Source organism: Hibiscus syriacus, unplaced genomic scaffold, assembly GCF_006381635.1.
Source record: "Hibiscus syriacus cultivar Baekdansim isolate YM2019G1 unplaced genomic scaffold, ASM638163v2 tig00110482_pilon, whole genome shotgun sequence".
NCBI classification, from domain to species: Eukaryota; Viridiplantae; Streptophyta; class Magnoliopsida; order Malvales; family Malvaceae; genus Hibiscus; species Hibiscus syriacus.
Genome location: NW_024062758.1, coordinates 2,543,240 through 2,568,416, shown reverse-complemented (window position 1 = coordinate 2,568,416; position 25,177 = coordinate 2,543,240). Strand labels below are relative to the sequence as shown.

The following is a 25,177-nucleotide window of genomic DNA, read 5'->3' as shown; positions in this document are numbered from 1 at the left end:
CAAATTGAATCGTGGCCGACCAACAATGGTTAATATATAATGAGGGGTTTGGTGGGGTGATCACATGCGAAAGCAAAATTAAGTTGGAAGAAGTTAATTTGATCACGCTTTCATTCAACCTCTAAATCTCTTCCTACGATTTGGGGGAGATGTGGTTCAACAACAAAGCTATGACTTATTTGTGACGTGTTCCTCCTCTTTACATTTTCATCAAATTACATGCTTTTTACCTGCCCTACCTGCTTTTTTCCCTTTTATTTTTATTTTTGTTTTCTATTTTCATTTTCTTATTAGAATGTTTTATTTATTTAATAAAAATGTTTTAAATAAATTTAATTATGACCCATTTTGATTTTTTTATTCATCGGTATAGTTTTACAGAGTCAAGAAACTAATGCATTCTTATTTAATTATTAAACTGAAAATTTCAAAATTATATTCTACATTTAAAATACACTTTGTATTCTAAACTGGACAGATGGCTATCACGTCTAGGTTTGATGGTATGTATAAACTCACCAGAGAACTTTTGGAAGTGGATTTGATAGGAAAAAAAGTTTTAAATCCTTGACATTTGACATTTTTTTAATTTTACAAAAAACGAAAACGAAAAACTTTTGACTTCAAAGTTTACACACCTGTATCGAGTGTGATGAAAGTGTAAAAACCTCATTGGTAGAAATTAGTTTAAGTGTTAAGTAATTATATTTGAGTAAGATTTTAGGTTTGAATTTTTATGTATATAAAAAATTTATATTAAAAGATTCACTCATTAAAATTAAGTGTATGATTCGAATCGATCCGATGAGTGTGAGGAGAAAAAACCTCTTGAACAGTGTCACGTACTTTTTATTAAAAAAAACGCTATGACTAGAGTCCACTATAACGTACGGCTAATGCACGGCGTAATACGTGGCCCGATGAATGCGGTTAACGGTCCCTTTACCCCAAATTTTGATCTCCTTTGAATTTTGCTGTTTTTGGGGAATCTTTATTCTTTAATTTCTCTCTTTGGAAAATAATCTCCAAAATTAACGTCTGAAAACTAAATTTTCAACACATGCATGCATTAGCTGTTTTTATTTGACCATTTCTCACGTTTTCTTCTTTATTTTCTGTGCCTAGTTACCTTTTTTCCTCGACATTTTCTCTGTATTAAAGTTTACCTTTTTCCATTTTAATACTCAAAATATTAATTTTCTCCATTCAAAATATTTTTTTAAATTTAAGAATACAAATATAATATCTAAACTACATATAATTTTTTTTGGTAAAAGGTATAATTTCATTAACGAGGAAATCATACAAGAGAAAGATTAACATGTATCTCATTAAAAATATCCCTAACCTATATGGAGGAAAAGAGTATATATGTTAATCCAATACATTGAAGAAACATGAAAAACAATGGCGAAAAACGAGGAAATCATATAATAGAAAACCATGAAAAACATTAAAAATCCCTAAATTTAAGAGTACAAATATATTATCTAAACTACATATTACATTTTTTCGGTAAAAGGTATAATTTCATTAACGATGAAATCATACAAGAGAAAGATTAATATATGTCTCATTAAAAATCCCCCTAACTTATATGGAGGAAAAGAGTATATATGTTAATCCAATACATTGAAGAAACATGAAAAACAAAGGCGAAAAACAAGCTAACAACTTAGCTAGACACCATAAGATCTTTATGTAACAAATTCATTATCGACGTCGGGGAGAAACAAAAACAATGTGATCTAGGTTGTCAAAAGAAGCGCCCTTGGCCAAGGCATCCGTAACTTTATTGTCATTGCAAAGCACATGGTTAATACGAACACTCCAATTTCGCCTTCTTAATTCATTAAGATGCCATCCAAGTGAGTTAGTACCTTTATAATCTAATCGAAAAATATTTAAGGCTTCCATACTATCAAGTTCAATAATAACTTGCCTGAAACATGAATCGCAAGCGAGATTCAGACCGACATAGGCACCGAAAGCTCCGCATCTAACACCTAGCAGACATCAATAAATTTTAAGAACCCGAAAATCCAATTTCCTAAACTGTCTTGAGCAACTCCCCCACACCGAGCATAATTATCCGTCCCGCTACAAGCAGCATCTGCGTTGATTTTGATCCACGGAGCCGGAGGAACCGTCCAACTATCCGGACCACGACATATAATAGCGTTATTTTTCGCAGAAGGAGACACCCCAACTTGAGGTTGAAGAGTGACTTGAATAAGCCTACTACTCCGTTCAATTATCGCTCCGTCTCCATCCAAAGGAGTTTCAAAAACTTTTGCATTCTGAGCTCGCCATATATTCCAAATAACTACCGAGAAGAGCAACGACCAATTATTCGGATTCTTAGCAAACTTTAAACCGTCTTGAAGATTCATAGCTATCTACGACACCGTATCCATGGACAAAATTTCATGTATTTTGTTAGGAACAACCAACTCGCTCCATATTTGAAAAGCTGTTGAGCACCACTTTAAAACATGGTCAATATCTTCACAAGCAGCCTCACATATTGAGCAGCTCGGATCATCCGTAACATGGCGACGAACACGCTCATCATTCGTCATAATCTTACGTTTACAAACAAGCCACATAAACAATTTGATCCGGGGTATGCCTTGGAATTTACGGATGATATTCCAAATTTTATTCGGAGTTTAATTCGCTTCCCAACTTCTAAGAACTTGAGCAGCGAAGTTACTAACCAAATCAAAGAAACATGGAGGAGATTTCGATGGGTTCAAAATGCCTCCCGAACTACCATCTAATTTCATTGCACCATCCACATGAAATTTAAGATCATCTCTCGGGGAGGACACCAAAGGATAAAGACACGATCCACCGCCTTCTTTGGAACTAAATTACATAAATATTATTTTATTATTTATAATTGTAATTTTATAATATAATTATATAAAATTAATATAGAAAAATAACATATTTATAAATATTATAAAATTATTATATAAGTAATATTTTATTATTATAATATAAATAATATTTATCAAATTAATATATTTATAAAATTATAACATAAAGTAAATGAAGTTGATTTTAAGTATAGTTCAAAATATATAATCAATTAATAAAGTTGTTAGACACTAGAATTTAAATTTAAATTTAATGATATATGATATAGTTTATCGTATAATCAATTAATATATTTATAAAATTATAAAGATGCATACGCGGGTTTATACCGTTGATTAAAGCTAATGAACAATTTAATGGAGGGGAAATCTTCCAATCACATAAATGAATTAAATGCATTTCTTCATAAAATCAATATATTTTTTGTTCCAAATAAATGTTGCATTAGATGACGGAAGATGGGCACCAATGCACCATCATTGGAATAAATTGTTTATTTATTTTTTCAATAGAAAATCATATAATTTTATGATTGATTTTAAAAATTAAGTAAATTAATATTTTGATTGTTACAACATTTATAGAATTGAATTAAAAAGTAGTGATAAGCGAATAAGTGAAGCAAATGTGTATGTTGATGAAGCTTTAAAAAGAGAGGGAATGGAATAAAAGAAAAAGGAAAGGAAGATATTGTTGGGGGCAGGTAGGCAAAGAAAGAAGTGGCACAACTTGTAACTGAAGCAAGCCAATTTGATATCAACCGGGCAGGTAACCACCAAACTTCTTTTATGCCCATTATTCCACCATATCCCAATTTGGTTAATCGTGTCATTAAGAAAGAAAGGGAAAACTTTGGATTTAATCACTTCATTATTTCGTTAGATTTTGTTTACCGCCGTAGGAGTTTGAAATAAAAATTTAAACAATCATTGCTGTTGAGATTTGCAAAAACAAAATAAATTGTGATATTGAATCATGGTTGAACAATTATTGGGATGAAAAACAAAATAAAATGTGAAATTTGTTTCTAAATTATACTATTGTAAAATAAACATATTAATATGGCTGAACTTGAATGGGATTACCGCCAATATGAAATAAAAAAAAGGGGGAGGAAATCTGACTGCTGTAATTATCAAGAGAACAGAAGTGCAGAAATTAAGGAGATAATCACAATCTGGGATGCGCAAAATTTCCCACTTTATTGACAATGTTATGTTATATGTTCCCTCCCTTTTTCTCTCTCCCCCACACCATAAATACCACTTCACACACTCGCCTTCTCTTCATCACCCCCTTTCATACCTAAATTCATCCTTTATCTTTTTCACTCTGCTTCTTTAGTCAAATATGTCATTCTGGGGTATTACTGGCCTGATTCCTTTGCTCCTCATTCTCCAAGCTGTTGAAGCCAGAATCCCCGGTGTTTACTCCGGCGGTGCTTGGCAAAGCGCCCATGCCACTTTCTACGGTGGCAGTGATGCTTCTGGGACAATGGGTACTTCACAAATTATCCCCCATTTAATTTCTTAAACCCTGTTTTTTTTTTTTTTGCAAATAAATAATTCTATTTTGGTGAGTTTTAGGTGGAGCTTGTGGCTATGGAAACCTTTACAGCCAAGGCTATGGAGTGAACACAGCAGCTTTGAGCACTGCTCTTTTCAACAATGGGTTCAGCTGCGGTGCCTGTTTTGAGATCAAATGCGCTAGTGAACCACAATGGTGCCATTCCGGCAGCCCTTCCATTTTCATAACCGCAACCAACTTTTGCCCTCCAAATTATGCTCTGCCCAGCGATAATGGCGGATGGTGTAACCCCCCTCGTCCTCACTTCGATCTCGCTATGCCCATGTTCCTTAAGATTGCCGAGTACCGTGCCGGCATTGTCCCCGTCTCTTATCGCAGGTAAAGACCTTCCCCTGTTTCAAGTCTCTAATCTCACTTTTCCCGCGAAACAAACAGAACAAGAATCCATCTAAACTAATTTTCTTTCTTCTTCGTCAGGGTGCCATGCCGGAAGAAGGGTGGAATAAGGTTCACGATCAACGGTTTCCGTTACTTCAACTTGGTTCTAATCACCAACGTGGCTGGTTCCGGTGACATCGTGAGGGCAAGCGTTAAAGGTTCCAAAACAGGGTGGATGAGCTTGAGCCGAAACTGGGGTCAGAACTGGCAATCTAACGCCGTTTTGGTCGGTCAATCTCTTTCATTTAGGGTCACCGGCAGTGATCGTAGAACTTCTACGTCGTGGAACATTGTCCCTTCTAATTGGCAGTTTGGTCAAACTTTCACGGGTAAAAATTTCAGGGTCTAAAACATGTATTTTTTTAAGTGTTGGGGTTTAAATACTTGGTAGGGAAAGTGCGTGTTTAAGATTGTTTTGACTTTTGACGGTGAGTGAAAGTGGGTTGTTACCTCTTCCTGTAATGGGCTTTTCACTTCTTCTTTCCTTGGGTGAAAGGGTGAGACAGAGAGTTAAAAAAAGTTGAATGTAACGGGGGCTGATGTGGCTTGGAAAGAAGTTGTAGCCCGCAGCTTTAATACTTTTCTTTTCTATTATATGTTTAATTTAATGAAAGAAACTGTCATTTACTAATGTTTATTGTGTTTGCATATTGATTAGATTACTTGTGATACGAGGGAAGTTATGCCGTACCACAATATTAATATAAAGTTAAAGAAATATATTATAAAAAATATTAGTATTTTTTTAATGTTTCTAGTAAAAATTTACCTAAAATATTGTTTTTTTACGTAAAATATTAATAATTTTTAATATTTTCGATAAAATGCTAAATATTAATATTTTCGGTAAAAAAATAATATTTTAGGTAGCGCTTTACCAAACCCGATAAAGCGTTCAATAATAATATTTCTGGTAGAAATAATAATGTTTTAGATAAATTTTTTGCCATAAATATTAAAAAAATAATAATAATATTTCCTGTAGCGCCGTATAATAGGCTGACGCACGTGATACTTCTCATATATGAAAATGTATCAAGTTATTTCTTCTTTATTTCGCATAATTTCTGTTATATATTTATTAAACACATAATTTTAATACATAAATTTAATCTCAAGTTATATAAAATAAGAAAAATAATAAAATTAATCTTCAAAAATGATAGATATATTTGACAGATTTAATTGTAAAAAAATTATATAAATAATATATATATATATATAAGAGTGTATTTATTGGTTAATTTTTTAATACGTCATTTTGAATGAAATAATTTTATTAATTAAAACTTATAAATTTAGTGGGTATGTTATTTATGGTTAAATGGTAAATATATTAAAAATTATTTATATAAGAATTTAAAGTTTTAAAATGGATAAATATTATTTTAATTTTTTATATGTACTTCATTGGAGATTTAATTTTTAATTCATTATTTAATACATCTGATCCGTGAAAAAGAATTTATAAAACATACTCATTTTTACATAAACTTTATAGTTTAAAATATTAAATCATAAATCTTAAACTATTAAGTAAATAATATTATATAAATTTTAGTTCACATAGTTTATGTATTAAATAGTTTTTTTTTATTTTGAATATGTTAAAACATAATAGAGTTTTGTTCTTGTCCCATTTGGTGTGACTTTTTAAATGTATTTTTAGTTAAAAAAATTCGTTTAAATCGCAAAATCTATGTCAAACGGATAAAAAATAAAAAGAAATTATTATTGTTTCAAACCAGCCACAAAAGCTAGAAATTATAATATTTTCATTTTTAACTTTACATTTGGGAGAATTATAATTTTACCCTTATTAATATATGGACTCCACTCAATTATCATTTTATTTTAATAATTAAATATTAACATCCTTAAAAAATAATTTATTTTAATTATTTAAAAATAAAAAAAATCATGGTTTATATATTAAAATATTAATAGTTAGTTATTATAATATACATTTTTATTATAATTAATGAGTTATCTTAAAATATTTTTTTAATATTTTTATTACAATTTAAATGATATATTTTATATATTATAGTATCAATAAGTGTAAATATAATTTAAATTTTATATTTTAATTTAAAACATAATATCTATAATGGACATTTTATCTTTTCAAAATCATTTTTTAACAACAATCTAAGACAGATAAATTTTAAACTATACTTCTAAACAACATTGTTTTAAAAAATTATTTTCTACCGTACATTTAAAAATGACTTTTCAAAAACCATGCGAAGCTGCCCTTTATCAAACTAAAAATGTTTATTCTTTATTTAATTTGTATATACAAGATTTGAAAGACTTGGAATTTTTTAACAAGTTGTCTTTCGTCTACTACGAAAGTATAAAAAATGGTGACATAAATCTTTTATGGAGAAAAGATAGATTCTTCATTCTCTTTCATAGCCGAAAGGCCTCATTGGATTCCTCGTGTAATTTGCAATTGGAAAACTTTTTTGGACTCCCCAAGGCCGAGACAGAAATTAGGATAGCATTCATGTACTTTCTATCACTTTTGTTTTGGCATGCAATACGTACACATGTTACTTGGATAATTACAAGTTTGAATTGGATCAATTTCAATCTGTATTTTTCATATTTTAGATTATTTTATGTTTGGGATATTTCATTTTAAACTCTAATTTGAACTAAATTATTAGTATTTTATAATTAAATCAAGTTGGGTTGAATTTAGGTAAAATATTAATGGTCAAGTAACCTAGACTGATGTTAAAGTTCAATTACTTTCAAAAAAAAAAAAGTTTGGCTGAGTTTTGGTTGGATGGTGTCAGATTCATTCTTTGATGCAACAAACAAGTGAGAATATTTGGGGTGGGATTTTATGCTTATCAACTATTCTCGTATGTATGTTTTGAAATACTCCTCCTTTATTCTTTCGAATAAAAAAATCTAAACAATGGGAATATCTATAATATCTTACATGAATAAAACATAAATCAAATACCAATATCAGCTCAGCCACATATGTGGACTGAATTCACATGGCTTACTAACAGCCCTTTTCGCTTAGAGATGAGTATGGGAGGCAACTTCCTGTGTTGTGCTTGTAAATAAATGAACAACTCAATACCATCCTTCAGTGTTAACAATCATAAACTGCACTTGTTTTCACTTCATAATTTGACTCTCATACAAAAGGAAAGAGCTTGATTAATAAACCCTACCCGCCGGTCATATTCATGCTAAAAACGAGCAATGCCCTCAGTAGGCAACATCTTTCCAGAATATACCTGCTTATGGGCTAGGCCATCATAATCACGTGCATGCTAAATACACCTATTTATGGGCTAGCCCACCTAATCAAGTCAAGTTCGTGCTTTGGTGTTTATTTTTAACCCACAGGTCCAATCATTAGGCTTAAATAAATATAAATAATTTTAAAAAAAAGTATCGTTACGAACAACTTCATAAACTATCATGTCAATGCTAAAACAACGATTATCTATTATTTTTGTTGAAAAAATAACATTTATTTTTTTCTTAGGTTTAAAGGCCTTATTAAAAGTAAAAAAAATAGATTAGTTTTTATTTATTTATAAAAGTGTGAGGATCTCAAGAACTATTCATTTCATTGTGTTGTCTTTTTTCTCATATCTAGTTTTAAGGGCTTATGTAATTAACTAATTCCAAAATGTTTCATTGGTATTATTTAAAATGTGCATTCGCAATTGTCGCCACCGTCTTTCGGTTGTGCCTCAAAATTGGGCTTCGACTTGAAAAATGTGGATTGGAGTCGCCATCGATCATTTATTTAAAACAAATGAGTTGATCGGATACCCTATTTCTTACCTGATCTACGTCTTTCCAAAGATGTGTCGGGTTCGGGAGTCGGTTACGGTCAATGAAGGATTAGCACCCTTGAACCGTCCTTTCGGTACTACGTAATTTCCAGTTGTCTTTGATTAAGAAAATTGCAAGTTAAATTAAAAAGTAAAATTTGATCTGAATTACTTACCCTTAATGAGTTTACGGAAATACCCTTAAAAATAAGATTTTAAAAGAAAATAATAATAATAAAAGAAAGTAACAAAACTAAAGAGTAAACCAAGGAAATAAATGAAACCAATAATAATAAACATAAAATAATTGGATGAAAAAAAAATGAAATTGAATAAAATAAAATAAATGAAGATAAAATATATATACAAAAAGAATAAAAAAGGTAAAGTGTTTTTTTTAAAAGAAAAAAAATAATAAGAGCAAAGAAACTAAAAATATAATGAAAATAAATAAATAGTATAAATAAAATAATAAAAATATATATATAAAATATAAAAATATATGTATAATATAATAAAATAATAAATAGTAATAATAATAATAAATAAATGAAAAATAAATATACATATAATATTAACTAAAAAAATAGTAATCATAGAAATATAAAATAAAATAAAATAAGAATATATATATATATATATATATAACGTTAGGAAAATATAGTAAAAAAACATAGTAAATAAGTAAACATAGATAAAAATAATAATAATATAATATACATATATATAATAAGAAAATAATATAATATAACGCAAAGAAAAATAAAAACAATTATAATAAATAAATAAATAAATAAAATATAATTAAATATATACATATAAATAATAAGGGTTAAATTAAAATAAAAAATGAATTAGGGGTCAAAATTAAAAGCCAATCGAAGAAAAAAATGACAAAACACGCGGATCCACACGACCCGTTTATAAAAATCCGAATAGTTTTTCAAAAACACAAGCCTCGGGGACTAGATCTACAAAAATAGATCTCGAAAACGCCTCCGTTCATCGGCCAAAAACACTTCTCTCAGTTTTCTTTCGAAATCAAAACACAGCAAGGGTAAGGAAAAATAACATGCGCATGTATGAACTTTACCTTTCAAAATATAAATGCTTCGAAAAATGGTTACGAGTTGCTTGTAATTTTTTACTTGGTATTTCGTATATCCTCCTCCGAATGTGTTACAATAGTGAGTTACAATGACTATTTATAATGCTTGTGGATCCTATCTTTAGGAGTTTAAATAATAGTAGAACTCTATCCTATTTTTAGGAGTTTGAATCCTAGCAAAATTCTATCCTATTTTTAGGAGTTTGAATCATAGTAGGACGAAAATGTGTGTTGACAGCTGCCCATCTTTGCCCATAGTCGTGTAACGGGGATAGGGCAAAGATTAAAAGACACACTTTTCGTTTAGTGGAGTTGAAAATTGACTCTGATGTTTTAATAACTCCCTGTCGAATTGAGTTACGGATGACTCCTCCATCGTGAAGTCGAGTTCATCTTGAAATAATATGAAATTGAAGCCGTAGTTCGGAATTTGAATCAGCACGTGGCTTCCCGTTGCCCTTCGGTCTTCTTATCGGTTTAAAGACCTTGGATCGGAATCGAACTCAAAAATCTTCATTGACAGATAGCTTTTCTTGACTTAAGCTATGCTGCTTGAAAATGGTTGCTTGTCACTCAGGCACGGCTAACCCAGGTCCTCTTCTCGACTTGAAAACCTCGACTGCAACCAGAAAGTAGTGTGATTGATGTGTCATCGAGCTGAATGGAATCGAACTCAACAATTTTGATGGTAGATAACCCTCCTAGCCTTGAGTTATGCTGTAAATGATGTGCCTTGGAGTTGAGCATAGTCGAACTCGAAGGTCTTTGTTGACAGATAATCCTTCTTTGAGTTGGATATCCCTCGTCATGAAGTTGAAATCCAATATAAAGATGGATGATGCTTGTGTGCACGATTCCCTTCGTCGTGAAGTTGAAACCACAGGTGGCCCCTTCGTCGTGAAGTTAAGCCTGGAATTGGATATCCTTCGTCATGAAGTTGAAATCCAAGTAAGTAGCATTGTTCCGAGTCCAATATCCTCCGTCGTGAAGTTGAAATTGGCTCTGGAATCAGGAAATTATTTGTTGACAACCAGCCGTCCCTTCGTTGTGAAGTTGAACTTGTGTTGTCTCGAGTCCAATATCCTTTGTTGTGAAGTTGAAATTGGCTCCGAAATTGGGAAATTGTTTGTTGACAACCAGCGGTCCCTTCGTCGTGAAGTTGAACTTGCGTTGTCTCGAGTCCAATATCCTTAGCTGTGAAGTTGTTTGTTGACAACCATCGGTCCCTTCGTTGTGAAATTGAACTTGCGTTGTTTGGAGTCCAATATCCTTCGTTGTGAAGTTGAAATTGGCTCTGAAATTGAGAAGTTGTTTGTTGACAACCAGCGGTCCCTTCGTCGTGAAGTTGAACTTGCGTTATCTGGAGTCCAATATACTTCGTTGTGAAGTTGAAATTGGCTCCGAAATTGGGAAATTGTTTGTTGACAACCAGCGGTCCCTTCATCGTGAAGTTTAACTTGAGTTGTCTGGAGTCCAATATCTTTCGCTGTGAAGTTGAAATTGGCTCCGAAATTGGGAAATTGTATGTTGACACCCAGAGGTCCCTTCGTCGTGAAGTTGAACTTGCGTTGTCTCGAGTCCAATATCCTTCGCTGTGAAGTTGAAATTGGCTATGAAATTGGGAAGTTGTTTGTTGACAACCAACGGTCCCTTCGTCGTGAAGTTGAACTTGCGTTGTCTGGAGTCCAATATCCTTCGTTGTGAAGTTGAAATTGGCTTTGAAATTGAGAAGTTGTTTGTTGACAACCAGCGGTCCCTTCGTCGTGAAGTTGAACTTGCGTTGTCTGGAGTCCAATATCCTTTGCTGTGAAGTTAAAATTGGCTCTGAAATTGGGAAGTTGTTTATTGACAACCAGCGGTCCCTTCGTCATGAAGTTGAACTTGCGTTGTCTTGAGTCCAATATCCTTCGCTGTGAAGTTGAAATTGGCTCTGAAATTGGGAAATTGTTTATTGACAACCAGCGGTCCCTTCGTCGTGAAGTTGAACTTGCATTGTCTGGAGTCCAATATCCTTCGTTGTGAAGTTGAAATTGGCTCTGAAATTGAGAAGTTGTTTGTTGACAACTAGCGGTCCCTTCCTCATGAAGTTGAACTTGCGTTGTCTGGAGTCCAATATCCTTCGTTGTGAAGTTGAAATTGGCTCTTAATTTGGGAAGTTGTTTGTTGACAACCAGCCATCCCTTCGTTGTGAAGTTAAACTTGTGTTGTCTTGAGTGGCACGATATCCTCCGTCGTGGAGTTGAAATCGCGGATAGCCACTTCGTTGTGAAGTTGAGCCTTGACTTGAATATCCTTCGTCGTGAAGTTGAAATCCAAGTATTGTATGTTGTGGGTGGACACAATTCCCTTTGCCGTGAAGTTGAAATCGTGGAGACCCCTTTATTGTGAAGTTTGGCTTCGAGTTAGATGTCATTCTTCGTGAAGTTGAAATCCACTCTCGAGCAAATTGTGTTGTTTCGAGAGAAACTTTCAATCTGTCAAGTTGGTCCAAGTGTAGCTTCTTGCTGCTGAGTTAAGCAACCAACATGAATCTTTAAAGGTGCTTTTGAATCGAGTATCCTTCGTCTTGAAGTTGAAACTTGACTCTAAAAGTTGCAAAAAATTATGTATGTGGAAAATGATAAATATGATGCTCTAAAATGTATGCATAAGATGCATGTAACATGAATTGGTTATATTTTATCTCTTGAAAAAGGTCTAATAATTTGCATTAGGATGTTGAATCCCCAAATGATACCCCAATATCCAAAAATGCCCCAATATTTGATGTTGAATCTCCAAAGATGCCCCAAATTTTCCTTATTTCTTGCTTCAACATTGATTCTGAGCATGAGTTTTGTGTCTAAGAGTCACATGTCATTTACCAAGATCCATTCTAGAGAGATTGTCTTGTTTGAAAAAAAATGTTTTTCTTTCTCTTTTATTTTCAAAGTTCTGAAAATATCAATAAAGAGTTTCGAAAAATGTTTAATCAAAAGTTTTGAAAAATATTGTATCTTTCACGGTTTTTCAATTGAGACGAATTATAAAACTATAGTTCATTGGTTATCAAATGTTTAATTACAATGTTAATCCTTCAATAAATTATAGCTATTTGACATGTGACAAGATCAAGGCTATCTTTGGGAAATGGTTAAGTAAGGAAAGGATAAAAAGGTCTCAGGTTATTGTGTTTGGTCAAAGGTTTGGCATTTGATGCTCAAAGGTTTGATGGGGTGATTGCATGCTCATCTACTGGAAGTGTTATCCGACTCCCAGCTTTCATAGTCATATTTGGATTGTGCGATGCGTTATCAGGGAATTTTTGTGATCGCCTCAGTTGCACAATTTTTATATTCGAGCCGCCTTTTTAGGTTTTCAACTCAAATCCTCCTTTGGTTTCAAGACGTTATTCAGGATTTACGTCTTGAACCCCCTTTGTTATTTTTCTCTACCATGCATTAATTACATTTTTTTTTGCAAACAAAGATTAATCCTGATGGGCGGGATGAAATATGAAGATATTCTCTTCTGTTTAGAAATCCATGTATGATTAGAATGGACTTTTAAGGCACGTAATGTAGGCTAGGGTTCATGGTTATGAAAGAAAAGGATAAATAGGCCCAAACAAATGTTTCAGGGTGTTGAACCAATGATCAATTCATTCTGATGCCTTCAATCTTGCTCAAAATGTTTCTCTCTCTTGATACTCTATGATCTTCGAGTGAAGTGATTCATTGATTCGAGAATGATTGTGTTTGATCAATCTCATAGTTTGAAGCTTGATGTACCATTTGTCTTTAAGGAATCTTTGCATGTGTTTTTTTGTCCCTTTTTCTTTTTGATTTTTGTTCTTTTTTTTTGTTTTCTTCTTTTTTTCTTTTTTTCTTTTTTGTTTTTGCCCTTTTTGTTCTGATTGAATCTTCGCACTTGGCATTTGGTTCACCTTTTGATATCTCATCTGAATCAATGTCTTCGCTCATGTGAGCATATTTCTTCCACCTTGCCCCCTAGTGTAGAGGGTGATCCTTGGTTAGGGTTGAATCAGAAGAAAAATACTACAGGCTCAAAAGGGGACACAAGGGATATATTTTTTTCTCTTGTTGTGAAGGGATAAAGAAAAAAGTCGTTCATCATTTCATACATGTAAATCTTCACATAAGAGGTATCCTCAGGGGGATATATTTTCAAGATTAATTCTATTCACATGAAAACAGTGTAATTAATGTATGATAGAATTATTTCGAATGAATTATTCTTCTTTTTTCCCAGATGTCTCAATGTTCAGGCTCCCCGCGAGATGCCCCAAGTTGGTTCTTTAGAAGAATGCTCATGTTAAAATGAACAACTCAATGCCTTGGGTTTTAATGGTAAGAAAGGTTATTTTTGAGTCTAAAAATGACAGTGGTGTGATCTTATTGACTCAAAGAAAGGTATGAGTGTATCAAAAAGATAAAGGTAATGTTCAAGAATTTTAAAAGGAGGTAATGTCAAAATTTTGTCTTTTGGTAATGACCACGAGTTGTTTTGGGCAAACAATCAAGGTATTTTATTTTGGGGTTTGAGATATGGTAAGAAAGGTCTAATCTTTCCATGTGTCAAAAATCTATAATTCTTGAATAATTAAAAGAATTATTAATTCATTTAATATTCGAAGAACTAAAGATTAAAATTTGTTCAATTGCTCCACCTTAGAAAGCAGCATAAATTCAATCATTTAAAAGATTAAGCAAACATGAAAGATCAAAGACGTGTTCAAACAAAACAATCCTCTAAGTGTAAATGGTATATGCCATGCCCCCTTCTTCGGCAAGCGCCTTACAGTTTTCAGAGGAATGTTTGAGACTTCTTATGTGGTAACAGCTAACAGCTTCAATATCGTAGCCCTTAGGATATGGGGATTCTTTTCTTAGATCATCCTGGAAGGCTTTGTCCTACAATTAGATGATCAGGCTCCCACTGTATTGTTTTCAGTTTTTTTTCTTTTGATGTTACAATCTTGCTTCCATGTGGTGTCGTGTGGTTAAAACCACTTCATCGAATCCTCCATGAAGAAATTTCATGTTTATGAAAATGCTTAAAAATGAAATGTAGATGCACAACGCAAAATGAAAAAAATGCATGAAATGTTCGAGGCATTGATCCAGAAAAGTGCCCATTATTATAAATAATCCTTATTTCGACAAAAATGTTTTATCTTGTAAGAGACATAAAAACAATCAAAGGTACATTCGGACTAAATCCTCTAGACCCCGAACAGCTTCCAACAGGTTGACAAGTCTTCTGTTTTCATCTGTCACTGGTAGTATGCCTTGTCGGACCACTCCAGCTTCCCTTGCTAGGCCGTGTAGATGGCGAGCTGCCTTCTGTACTCGATCCAGGAAATCTCGGATAACTACCTCTCTGGCCTTCACCCTTTGTTGTGCTTGCTCCCAACGGAAACACCACTGCAAACCCCCGTCGAAGGGCACTATCTGAAGCTCACTCGCTTGCTTTTTGAAGCTATTGCTTTACCATCTTTCTCATGTTGTTTCTCCATATCAACCATTTGGATTCTCAGGAGTTATCCTTGACTTTATCTTGGTACCCCTTTCTCAAGTCTTCAAGCTCAAAATAGACTCTTTTCTAGTCTCTTTCCAGTTTGTATGTTCTATCTTTATGAGAATCGACATCTAGTTTCCATTGATAATGTTCAGCTTCAAGTTCCTTAACTCTCTGTTTCAGCTCATTATTCACAGCTTCAAACTCTGCCTTGACTATCTCAAGTTCAGAAGGGACAGGCCTGAGATGTTCCTCCATGGTCCGGGTGTCTTCACAGTCTGGCATCGGGATGCTATCATTCTTTATCAATCTTAGTCACTCCATATAATCTGAGTAAGCATATCTCTGGCAGCCACGACATCCATCCGGGATACTTTCTTCCATGACTCGGCTGCCTCTTTGATCCTCTTCTTATAACTGTCACTGTGATACACAAACTCTGATGTAGATAATCTGTATGTTTCTGGGATAAACTGACGTGCCCCATACTGTCTAAGTGCCAACAACGGAGCATACCCAACTACACCCCAAAGTCCAAGTAAGGTCACAGTGTTAGAATCCCCAAATCAGAAAAGAACGTCACTGAGGAACAACCAGGGGGCTCTCCAAGTAATATCCCGGTCCTGAAGATGAGTGAATACCTTCATCCATTCTTCCTTCGAAGTGCCTTCATGCCATTTCATAGTGATGAACTCTCCCAATGGTGAATAGATAGTGCTGAATCGGCGGTAGACAACCCCGTTAGTCTTCCAGAAATGGCTGTAAATCCAGACTTGAAGGAACTGAACACATCCAATGAACCTTCCTCCACCAGTTCTTCTGCAATGATTAAGAGACCAAAAGGTCTCGGCTAAGATGATCGGTGTTGGGTTGACTCACCTTGGAAGTTGTTCAAATAGTTCTACTACAGCTGCGTCGATGCACCCCAAGGTCTTCGGAAAGATGATCAAACCGTACAGACCCAGTACAAAAAGATCTATAGTCTTTCATTCATCAGGGTGGTTCTTCATTAGTTGCTTTATATGGATCCACTCGATTCCTTCCCCGCTACCTTTGTGTCAGAGTCGATCAGTCACCCACTTTTCATCAACCCCTATAATCTTGGACAGTCCGTTCTTTAAAGGCTGACCCTTGATATGTTTGATATATGTCTTCTCTAGTCTGATGCTTTCGTAGTGCAGTAGTGTGGTATACTCTTCGATAGTGGGCACCATGTCCTCTCGGTTAAAGGTGAAGCAACTATATCCTGGGTTCCAGAATTGATTCAGTGCTCGGAGCAGGGGCTCATCAGTCTTGACATGAAGTAAAAGGGCAATATCGCCATATCGTTGGCTGAACTTCTGCTTTCTGTCATTCTTCGAACTGTCCCAAATGTTTCGCAACTCTTGGACATCATTCTATTTCAGGCTAACAGAGGCATAGCTAACCAGCTCTGACACATAGTTCCCCTGAAGACTGTCTCCCTTCTCTTTCTGAGTCATCTCGGACCATAGTCGTGCCTCGGCGTTCTTAATCTCTTGTATTATAACACCTTTGTCCATTAATTCAGATTATTTTGTGTGTAACAAACGCTTTTTAAGGATCAATAGCCTCTTGTTATGATGCAAATGCTAAAAAAAACAAACGCAAAGGCAGAAATATTAGTAAAATAAATAAATAAATGGCGAAAGGAAAAAAAGACATAGTTAAGGTAAAAATATCCTAGGTTTCGGAAATGTGGTTTTGCGGTAGGCTCTGATTCTCCATGGTCTCCCAGTTTAGGTTCTAAAAACTGTACTCGAGTTCTCCTTGCCGGTGCCCCTTTGGGCTTGCCAGACCCTTAGTCCTAAACCCATCACAGGCTTGTGTGGACTAAGTTAAACTCGAGAGGACACATTCCCTTATGCCCGCACGGTGAATAAATTCACACGAAGACATAAGGTATATGAATTCCGAAGGCTACTTGCTAGGCCCGCACGGTGAATAAATTCACACGAAGGCGTCGCTTTTACCCATACTTAAAATAGGGTTCAGAGCTCAGGTTTAGAGCCCTAGATGAAAAATCTTTAAGGGCTGAAATCATTAAAAAATGGTCAGTACAACTATTTACTCGAAAATATAATCAAAAGTAAGTAATAAGGATCGAAATGTTACCTTAAAATTTAAACTTACCATTTTCATTAAAAAGACAACTAGAAATTACCTTAGCCTGACTCACTTACCTGTGTCCCCAGCGGAGTCGCCACCGTCTTTCGGTTGGGCCGCGAAATTGGGCTTCGACTTGAAAAATGTGGATTGAAGTCGCCACCGATCATTTATTTAAAACAAATGGGTTGATCGGAAACCCTATTTCTTACCTGATCTGCGTCTTTCCAAAGATGTGTCGGGTTCGTTAGTCGGATACGGTCAAGGAATGATTAGCACCCTTGAACCGTCCTTTCGGTACTACGTAATTTCCAGTTGTCTTTGATTAAGAAAATTGCAAGTTAAATTAAAAGGTTAAATTTGATCCGAATTACTTACCCTTAATGAGTTTACGGAAGTACCCTTAAAAATAAGATTTTAAAAGAAAATAATAATAATAAAATAAAGTAACAAAACTAAAGAGTAAATCAATGAAATAAATGAAACCAATAATAATAAACATAAAATAATTGGATGAAAAAAAAATGAAATTGAATAAAATAAAATAAATGAATATAAAATATATATACAAAAAAAATAAAAAAGGTAAAGTGTTTTTTTAAAAAAGAAAAATAATAATAAGAGTAAAGAAACTAAAAATATAATGAAAATAAATAAATAGTATAAATAAAATAATAAAAAATATATAAAAAATATAAAAATGTATGTATAATATAATAAAATACTAAATAGTAATAATAATAAATAAAAAAATAAATAAAAAATAAATATACATATAATATTAACTAAAAAATAGTAATCATAAAAATATAAAATAAAATAAAGTAAGAATATATATATATATATAACGTTAGGAAAATATAGTAAAAAAATAGTAAATAAGTAAACATAGATAAAAAAATAATATATATATATATATATATATATATATAATAGAAAAATAATATAATATAATGCAAAGAAAAATGAAAAAAAATTATAATAAATAAATAAATAAAATATAATTAAATATATACATATAAATAATAATGGTTAAATTAAAATAAAATATGAATTAGGGGTCAAAATTAAAAGCCAATCGAAGAAAAAAACGACAAAACACGCGGATTCACACGACCCATTTATAAAAATCCGAATAGTTTTTCAAAAACACAAGCCTCGAGGACTAGATCTACAAAAATAGATCTCGAAAACGCTCTCGTTCATTGGCCAAAAACACTTCTCTCAGTTTTCTTTCGAAATCAAAACACAGCAAGGGTAAGGAAAAATAACATGCGAAGGTATGAACTTTACCTTTCAAAATATAAATGCTTCGAAAAATGGCTACGAGTTGTTTGTAATTTTTTGCTTGGTATTTCGTATATCCTCCTCCGAATGTATTACAATAGTGAGTTACAATGACTATTTATAATGCTTGTGGATCCTATCTTTAGGAGTTTAAATAATAGTAGAACTCTATCCTATTTTTAGGAGTTTGAATCCTAGCAAAATTCTATCCTATTTTTAGGAGTTTGAATGATAGTAGGACGAAAATGTGTGTTGACAGCAATCAATTACAATTTAAAGAATTTATTTATTTTTTTAAAGAAAAATACACATTTAAATCCTGAGATGAACGGAATTGAAAATACATTTTAAAACTAAAGGATAAAATAAGTGATAATTTTTTTTCTTAAAAAAGAGAGAATTTCTCACAGATCTTAAATATATTGTTGACTTTTGTTGCTTTGCCATGGATTTTGGGTAATGTCGGTGGTTTTCATGCAGAGGAACTTTCATTTCTGCTCCAATATATTAACTGAATTGTAATTTAATGTCCATAAAATAAATAAAATTTTAAATTAAATGTTTTTCATAATTTAATAATCTTGAATTTAAAATATGTTGCTTCAAATTGAAACTTAGAGAATTTTTAAAGAATTAAGATAACTTTGGGTATTTTTTCTTGTTGAGATTTTTGTTAGATATGATTGTTAGAAATAGAATTGATATAAATGGGAAATGCTTATTAAAATTATGAGAAAGTTATTAGGAATGTTATGGCAATTTTTGAAATTACATCCACCAAATAAAATACAAATTTTGACATGTTCAGGTTCAGTAATCGAAGTTGGACATTGTATTTTAAAACCCTTAAACGAAAGTTTTGTACATTTAAATAATAATTAAATTGGAAATTGAAATGATTTTGCATTTAAAAATGTAGAAAATAAAATGGAGGGGACAAGAAGGGCCTGGCAGGGTAATTAGGATCCCATGGGTGGCCCAATATGCGGGAGCAATTTATACGGCTTGGTCTAATCAGAACCTTTGGATTTTCTTCGCTATAAGTAGAGTCAATCAACTTTAATGAATGAGGTGAGCCGCCCTTATGCCTGCTGCAACCTGCACTCCCAATCAAATGTACCCACTTCTTTTACATTTCATTTCTTTAAAATATATTCAAATTCTTGGCAAAAATCGTTAGATAATAGTGTAGAAAAAAAATTCTTCAGATAATGTTGTTGGAGAATTATTTGATGAGATAGAATGATTGTTACAGTTTGAACATTGGTCGTCAAGTAGTTCGGGCAATGATGGTGGTCGTCAAGTTATCCCTGCGACCTGTGCATGCGCCATAACTGTAGGTCACCATGCATACCATATTCATGCCTACCTTGCATCTTTAGAATTTCAACATCTTTAATATAATATTCATGTCATGGCTTTTACGTGCATGCTCCATTATTTAATTAGATTTGTTTTATATAATATTATTTTTATTATTAAATGATATATGTTTTTATTTTATTATTATATTAATATTAATATTTTTTATAGTATTGATATATGTTTGTTTACTTTTTAAAATTTTTGAATTATTTAATTAGATTTGTTTTATATAATATTATTTTTATTATTAAATGATTAACTTTTATTATCTAATGATTTAAAAAATAGCATATTAATATATTATTATGTGATATTAATCTTAGATTGATTATCAAAACTGTGATGGTTTGTTTAAAATAAGATTGACAATAAAGAGGCAAAATTCTTAACATAATGATGTGAAAAAATTTCTTGAGATAATGTTGTTGAAGAATTAATTGCTGATATAGGACAATGGTATGTTGAGGGCAATGAAAGGGGTAGATATCAGTAACTATTGATTTTACGAACCCTAAACTCTAAAATATTTTGATTATTACTAAAAACCTTAAACCCTATGCACTAAACTCTAAACCCTAAACACTAAATCTTAACCATTCTCCCTCCAATCAATTTCTTCTTATAAAAAGCCAAATCTGTAACCACCATCATGGTAGATATCACTATCCTCTACCCCTTTCATTGCCCTCAACATACCATTGCCCTATCTCAACAATTAATTCTTCAACAGCATTATCTCAAGAATTTTGCCTCTTTATTGCCAATCTTATTTTATACAAACCATCACAATTTTGGTAGTCAATCTAAGATTAATATCACATAATAATATATTAATAGGTTTTTTTTAAAATCATTAGATAATAAAAGTTAATCATTTAATAATAAAAATAATATTATATAAAACAAATCTAATTAAATAATTAAATTTTAAAAAAGTAAAAAAAAAACATATATCAATACTATAAAAAATATTAATGTTAATATAATAATAAAATAAAAACATATATCATTTAATAATAAAAATAATACTATATAAAACAAATCTAATTAAATAATGAAGCATGCACGTGAAAGCCATGACATGAACATTATATTAAAAATATTGAAATTCTAAAGATGCAAGGCAGGCATGCATATGGCGTGCATGGCGACCTACAACATGGCGCATGCACAGGTCGCAGGATGGCTTGGCGACCTCCTTCATTGCCTGGATCACTTGGTGACCAACGTCCGAACTGTAGCAATCGTCCTATCTCAGCAAATAATTCTCAAACAACATTATCTCAGGAATTTTTTTTCAACACCATTATCTCACGATTTTTGCCCAAATTTTCTTATTTTTTAAAGTTATTGGAAATTTAAGGTAAAATGGTCGGAATAATGTATGAGGATTATTTTTTCTCTAAATAATGCAGTTCTATTATTATTTCCCTAAGTGGTGTGAAATCTACAGTATTGAATGGCTGCATGGGATATCTCGGCGTCTTAGGAAAATTTTCCCTTCACGCGCATCTTTAGGATTTTAATGCAGAAAAAAAGTTATCATTTTTACACAAATATCACCTTAACAGAAATTAATTACTTGATAGATTCATAAATTTTTCTAAAACGATGCATAAGTAATTAATTTTTATTAGGGTGATATTTGTATAAAAGAGTCAATTTTTTTCATTCATTAAAATCTTTAAATATGCTTTTGCATATTATTTTATAACTCGATAAATTTTTATTTTTGCATGAAATTACACAATAAAATTATGTCTATCAATTACCACTTGACACTTTCTGATGTGTTTTTGACCCTTTCAAAATCATATGCGTATAATATAGTCTAGGAAAACTTTGAGGGTAAGTAATCTAAAATATAACTAATTTTATAAAATTTTTATAACTAGTATTTATTTTTTCAAATCCTATGCGGTGCATGTGTCGCGTCTTTCTGCAAAATCATTTTTCAAAATAATGATGATCCGTAATATTTTATAAAATTATTCATGCATTAAAATCTTTAAATACTTTTACAAATTATTTTATAACTCGACAAATTTTAGTTTTTGCATGAAATTACACAATATAATTATGTCTACCAATTACCACTTTGAGGGTAAGTAATTTAAAATATAAATAATTTTATAAAGTTTTATATCAAGTATTTATTTTATAAAATAAAAATTTATCGAGTTATAAAATAATTTTTAAAATCATATTTAAAGATTTTAATGAATGGAAAAAGTTGGCATTTTTACCTAAATATCACCCTAACATAAGTTAATTACTTATTAGGCATTGTTTCAGAAAATTTTACGAATATAACAAGTAATTAATTTCTTGATATTTGTATAAAAATGCCAACTTTTTTTCTGTATTAAAATCCTAAAGACGCAGGGATTTCCAACAAGGGAATTCACCCTAAAAACGCCGAGATTTCCAACTGATTTTCAAAGGGTGGTTTGTATGGGAAATTTTCTATTAAAGATGCCGAGATATCCTATGCAACCATGTAACACTGTAGATTTCACCCCATTTGGGGAAATAATAATCAAACTGCATTATTTGGAGAAAAAATAATCCCTCATACATCTGTGTCATTTCAGACCGCGGAGCTGGGATCAAAGCAGCAATGGAGTTTTTGGGTCCAATGTGACAACAACCCTTTGTCCAACATAAGTATTGTCTCTGACACATTGCTGTGAACTATCATGGAAGGTACAAGAAGAATGATGAGCATCAATTAATTGTGCGCATGGGTAAGTGAAACTGATGTAGTTTGTTTTCTTTCAATCGTTTTAATTTTGCAAAGAAAGCAAGTTAGTAAGTTATACATTTTTTGATCAGGTTACGGACTACTTCCTCGAACGTTTGAATCAATGCTTCAAGATTTGAGGGCGAAGAACGAGGAAGGATACGATTACATCAGCCTCATTGATAAAGAAATGTGGATGAACGCATATGATGGTGGATATCGATATGGACACATGACGACCAACTTGGCAGAGACAATCAATTCAACTTTAAAGGGTGCACGTCACTTACCAGTAGCGGCTTTGGTAAAGACTACATATTCTCGTTTGGGGGCGCTTTTTGCGAAGCTCGGGGGACAAGCTCAAACCTGGATGCAAGGCGGTCATATCTATCACCCTAGATTAGTTGCAGATCTACAGAAAAAAATTGTTGCATCAAATGTAATATTTGTAACAAGCTTCTCTAGAAGGCATGAAATGTTTCGTGTCACAGAGTTGCTGCGACCTCTTCAAGGGATTGAAGCTATGTCGTTAAGAGTAAATCTAAGGGACAAAACGTGCGACTGCGGGTTTTTTCAAGCTATGAAGTATCCATACTCTCATGTGATAGCAGCTTGCTCGCATACACGTCAAGACTATAACCGTTTTGTGGATCCCGTATACCTACTATCTGAAGTTTTTAAGGTATACGAATTTGAGTTTCCCCCCATAGGTAATGATAAAGACCCTGATAAGGTTCATGATTGGCTTTCAATTGTACCAAACCCGAGTTTATTGAGGGAGCGTGGTCTTCCAAAATCCAATCGAATTCATTGCAATATGGATATTCGAGAAAGATATTCGAGAAAGATCTAGACAAGACAGAAGATGTGGGCATTGTAGAAACCCAGGACACACTAGAAAAACATGTCCACTTTTGTTGCCATCAAGTAACAATTGATGAGGAAATGATGTATTTGTTTATCAAATAATAATTCTTGTACTTTGATTTGCATTTACTTCAAGTTAATGTCATTCGATAATCGTTGATGAAGATTAAAAAACAAGCACAATCATTAAATTTTATCAAACTAATAACAATTTGATATTTAAATATAATTTTAAATGCAATAAACTTACAATAACAATTAAATGGTAAATGATAACCAAATTACAATAACTGATATTAAATGGTAATAAACAAAATTAACTGAAATACATTAAAAAAAAGTCTAACAAATTTAACAAAATAAAGTAAGTATTAAATGAGAAATAATAAAAAATTACAATTTAACAAAATAAAGTAAATACAAATATAATAAAAAAATCTATCGATGCCTGTGATGCGAATGTGTTCTGCAGGGCGGTGGCTGTCGGTCTCGAGGAGGATTTCTTCGTATCACTGGTTCTAACTCCTCGCTGTCATCACCATCGTCGTCGTCGTCGTCCTGAGGAAGTACATTAGGTTGATGAGGAGCTGATGATGATGAAGCACCTCCATAGAATAAGGACCCTGGAGGTGTATGATTGACTAACCCACCGGCCTGTGAAAACTGGGAAAACTCATAAAACCCAGACATCGCTGAGTGTGAAAACTGTACAGGAGGTGTCTGTGCTGCGACCATGGGTGATGAGGCTGAACCCGCCAGATATCCAGCATATGAACCCCAAGTTGGATCTACAAACATAGACCTATAATAGCCTCCAAGAGGGGTCATCTGTAACGATGGTGACGACGGGGTCATAAAACCAAGTGAAGGCGGCGACAGCATCTGGTAATGGAAAGGCGGCGGCATCATATATGGCTGCGGCATCATAAATGGCTGTGGTGGTTGTTGTGAAGGTCCTGCTGGTGCAACTGAGGATGAACCGGAAGCACCTGCTCTCCGTCCACGAGTCGGGGGACGATGGTGCTGTGTCGGTGAATGTCTCTGTCGACATCGTGAAAAGGTCTGCCCTCATGCATCATCTGAAAATAGAAACGGTTTCCCGTTACTGTTGAACCACTCATAATAACCTTCAGCAACACTCAATAGGTCAAGTAAAATGGGTTCTCTACGGGGAAGGCGCCGATGTCGACCCTCCCACAACACGACCCACTCATGATGTCTCACCAGCCAATCTGTATCTGTCTTGCCGCGTCTATCTAAGCTATGCAACTCATCCATATTACGAGGTGCTTCCGGAATTGGTTGAAAACAACCAAACTGCCGGACCACGCGATCAGTAGAGTGCCACTCGACGGTCGCATAACAGATCAGAGGGACCATCGCCATCCAAACATCTGATGGGCCCCTCAACTCAGGTGGGATCTCCGCCTCACATCATCAGTACAATATGTCACCCATTCAAACTAAAGCAAATATTATATAATTTTTTATCAAAAT

The 25,177-nt window shown here is 33.0% G+C and overlaps 2 protein-coding genes across 4 annotated transcripts; one reads left to right on the top strand and one right to left on the bottom strand.

Annotated features, from left to right (window-relative positions):
• Positions 1-2,006: 2,006 nt before the first annotated feature.
• LOC120128655 lies at positions 2,007-2,582 on the bottom strand. Its single transcript, XM_039146299.1, has 2 exons — positions 2,496-2,582; positions 2,007-2,399 (listed from the first exon to the last, which is right to left on the bottom strand). The coding sequence occupies exons 1-2, from the start codon at positions 2,580-2,582 to the stop codon at positions 2,007-2,009; spliced, it is 480 nt and encodes a 159-aa protein (XP_039002230.1).
• A 1,571-nt stretch (positions 2,583-4,153) lies between these two features.
• Positions 4,154-21,624, top strand: LOC120128818 (expansin-A4-like). 3 transcript variants are annotated; one of them, XM_039146442.1, is made up of 4 exons: positions 4,154-4,384; positions 4,473-4,791; positions 4,891-5,205; positions 21,610-21,624. In XM_039146442.1, exons 1-3 carry the CDS (start codon positions 4,237-4,239, stop codon positions 5,198-5,200), a joined length of 777 nt encoding a protein of 258 aa, XP_039002373.1. In that variant the 5' UTR covers positions 4,154-4,236; the 3' UTR covers positions 5,201-5,205; positions 21,610-21,624. The 3 variants fall into 3 exon arrangements, with proteins under 3 accessions (XP_039002373.1, XP_039002374.1, XP_039002372.1); XM_039146443.1 differs by lacking the exon at positions 21,610-21,624 and adding an exon at positions 19,326-19,336; XM_039146441.1 differs by lacking the exon at positions 21,610-21,624 and having other exon boundaries at positions 4,891-5,482.
• The last annotated feature ends 3,553 nt before the right edge of the window (positions 21,625-25,177 follow it).

What these genes read in the sequence shown, in the direction of transcription:
- LOC120128818 (XM_039146442.1), top strand. Translation starts at nt 4,237, where the DNA reads ATGTCATTCTGGGGTATTACTGGCCTGATTCCTTTGCTCCTCATTCTC. An exon ending in TGATGCTTCTGGGACAATGG is followed by an intron (nt 4,385 to 4,472) that starts GTACTTCACAAA and finishes GGTGAGTTTTAG; the next exon opens with GTGGAGCTTGTGGCTATGGA. An exon ending in GTCCCCGTCTCTTATCGCAG is followed by an intron (nt 4,792 to 4,890) that starts GTAAAGACCTTC and finishes CTTCTTCGTCAG; the next exon opens with GGTGCCATGCCGGAAGAAGG.
- LOC120128655 (XM_039146299.1), bottom strand. Translation starts at nt 2,582, where the DNA reads ATGACGAATGATGAGCGTGTTCGTCGCCATGTTACGGATGATCCGAGC. An exon ending in CTTGTGAAGATATTGACCAT is followed by an intron (nt 2,400 to 2,495) that starts GTTTTAAAGTGG and finishes ACGGTGTCGTAG; the next exon opens with ATAGCTATGAATCTTCAAGA.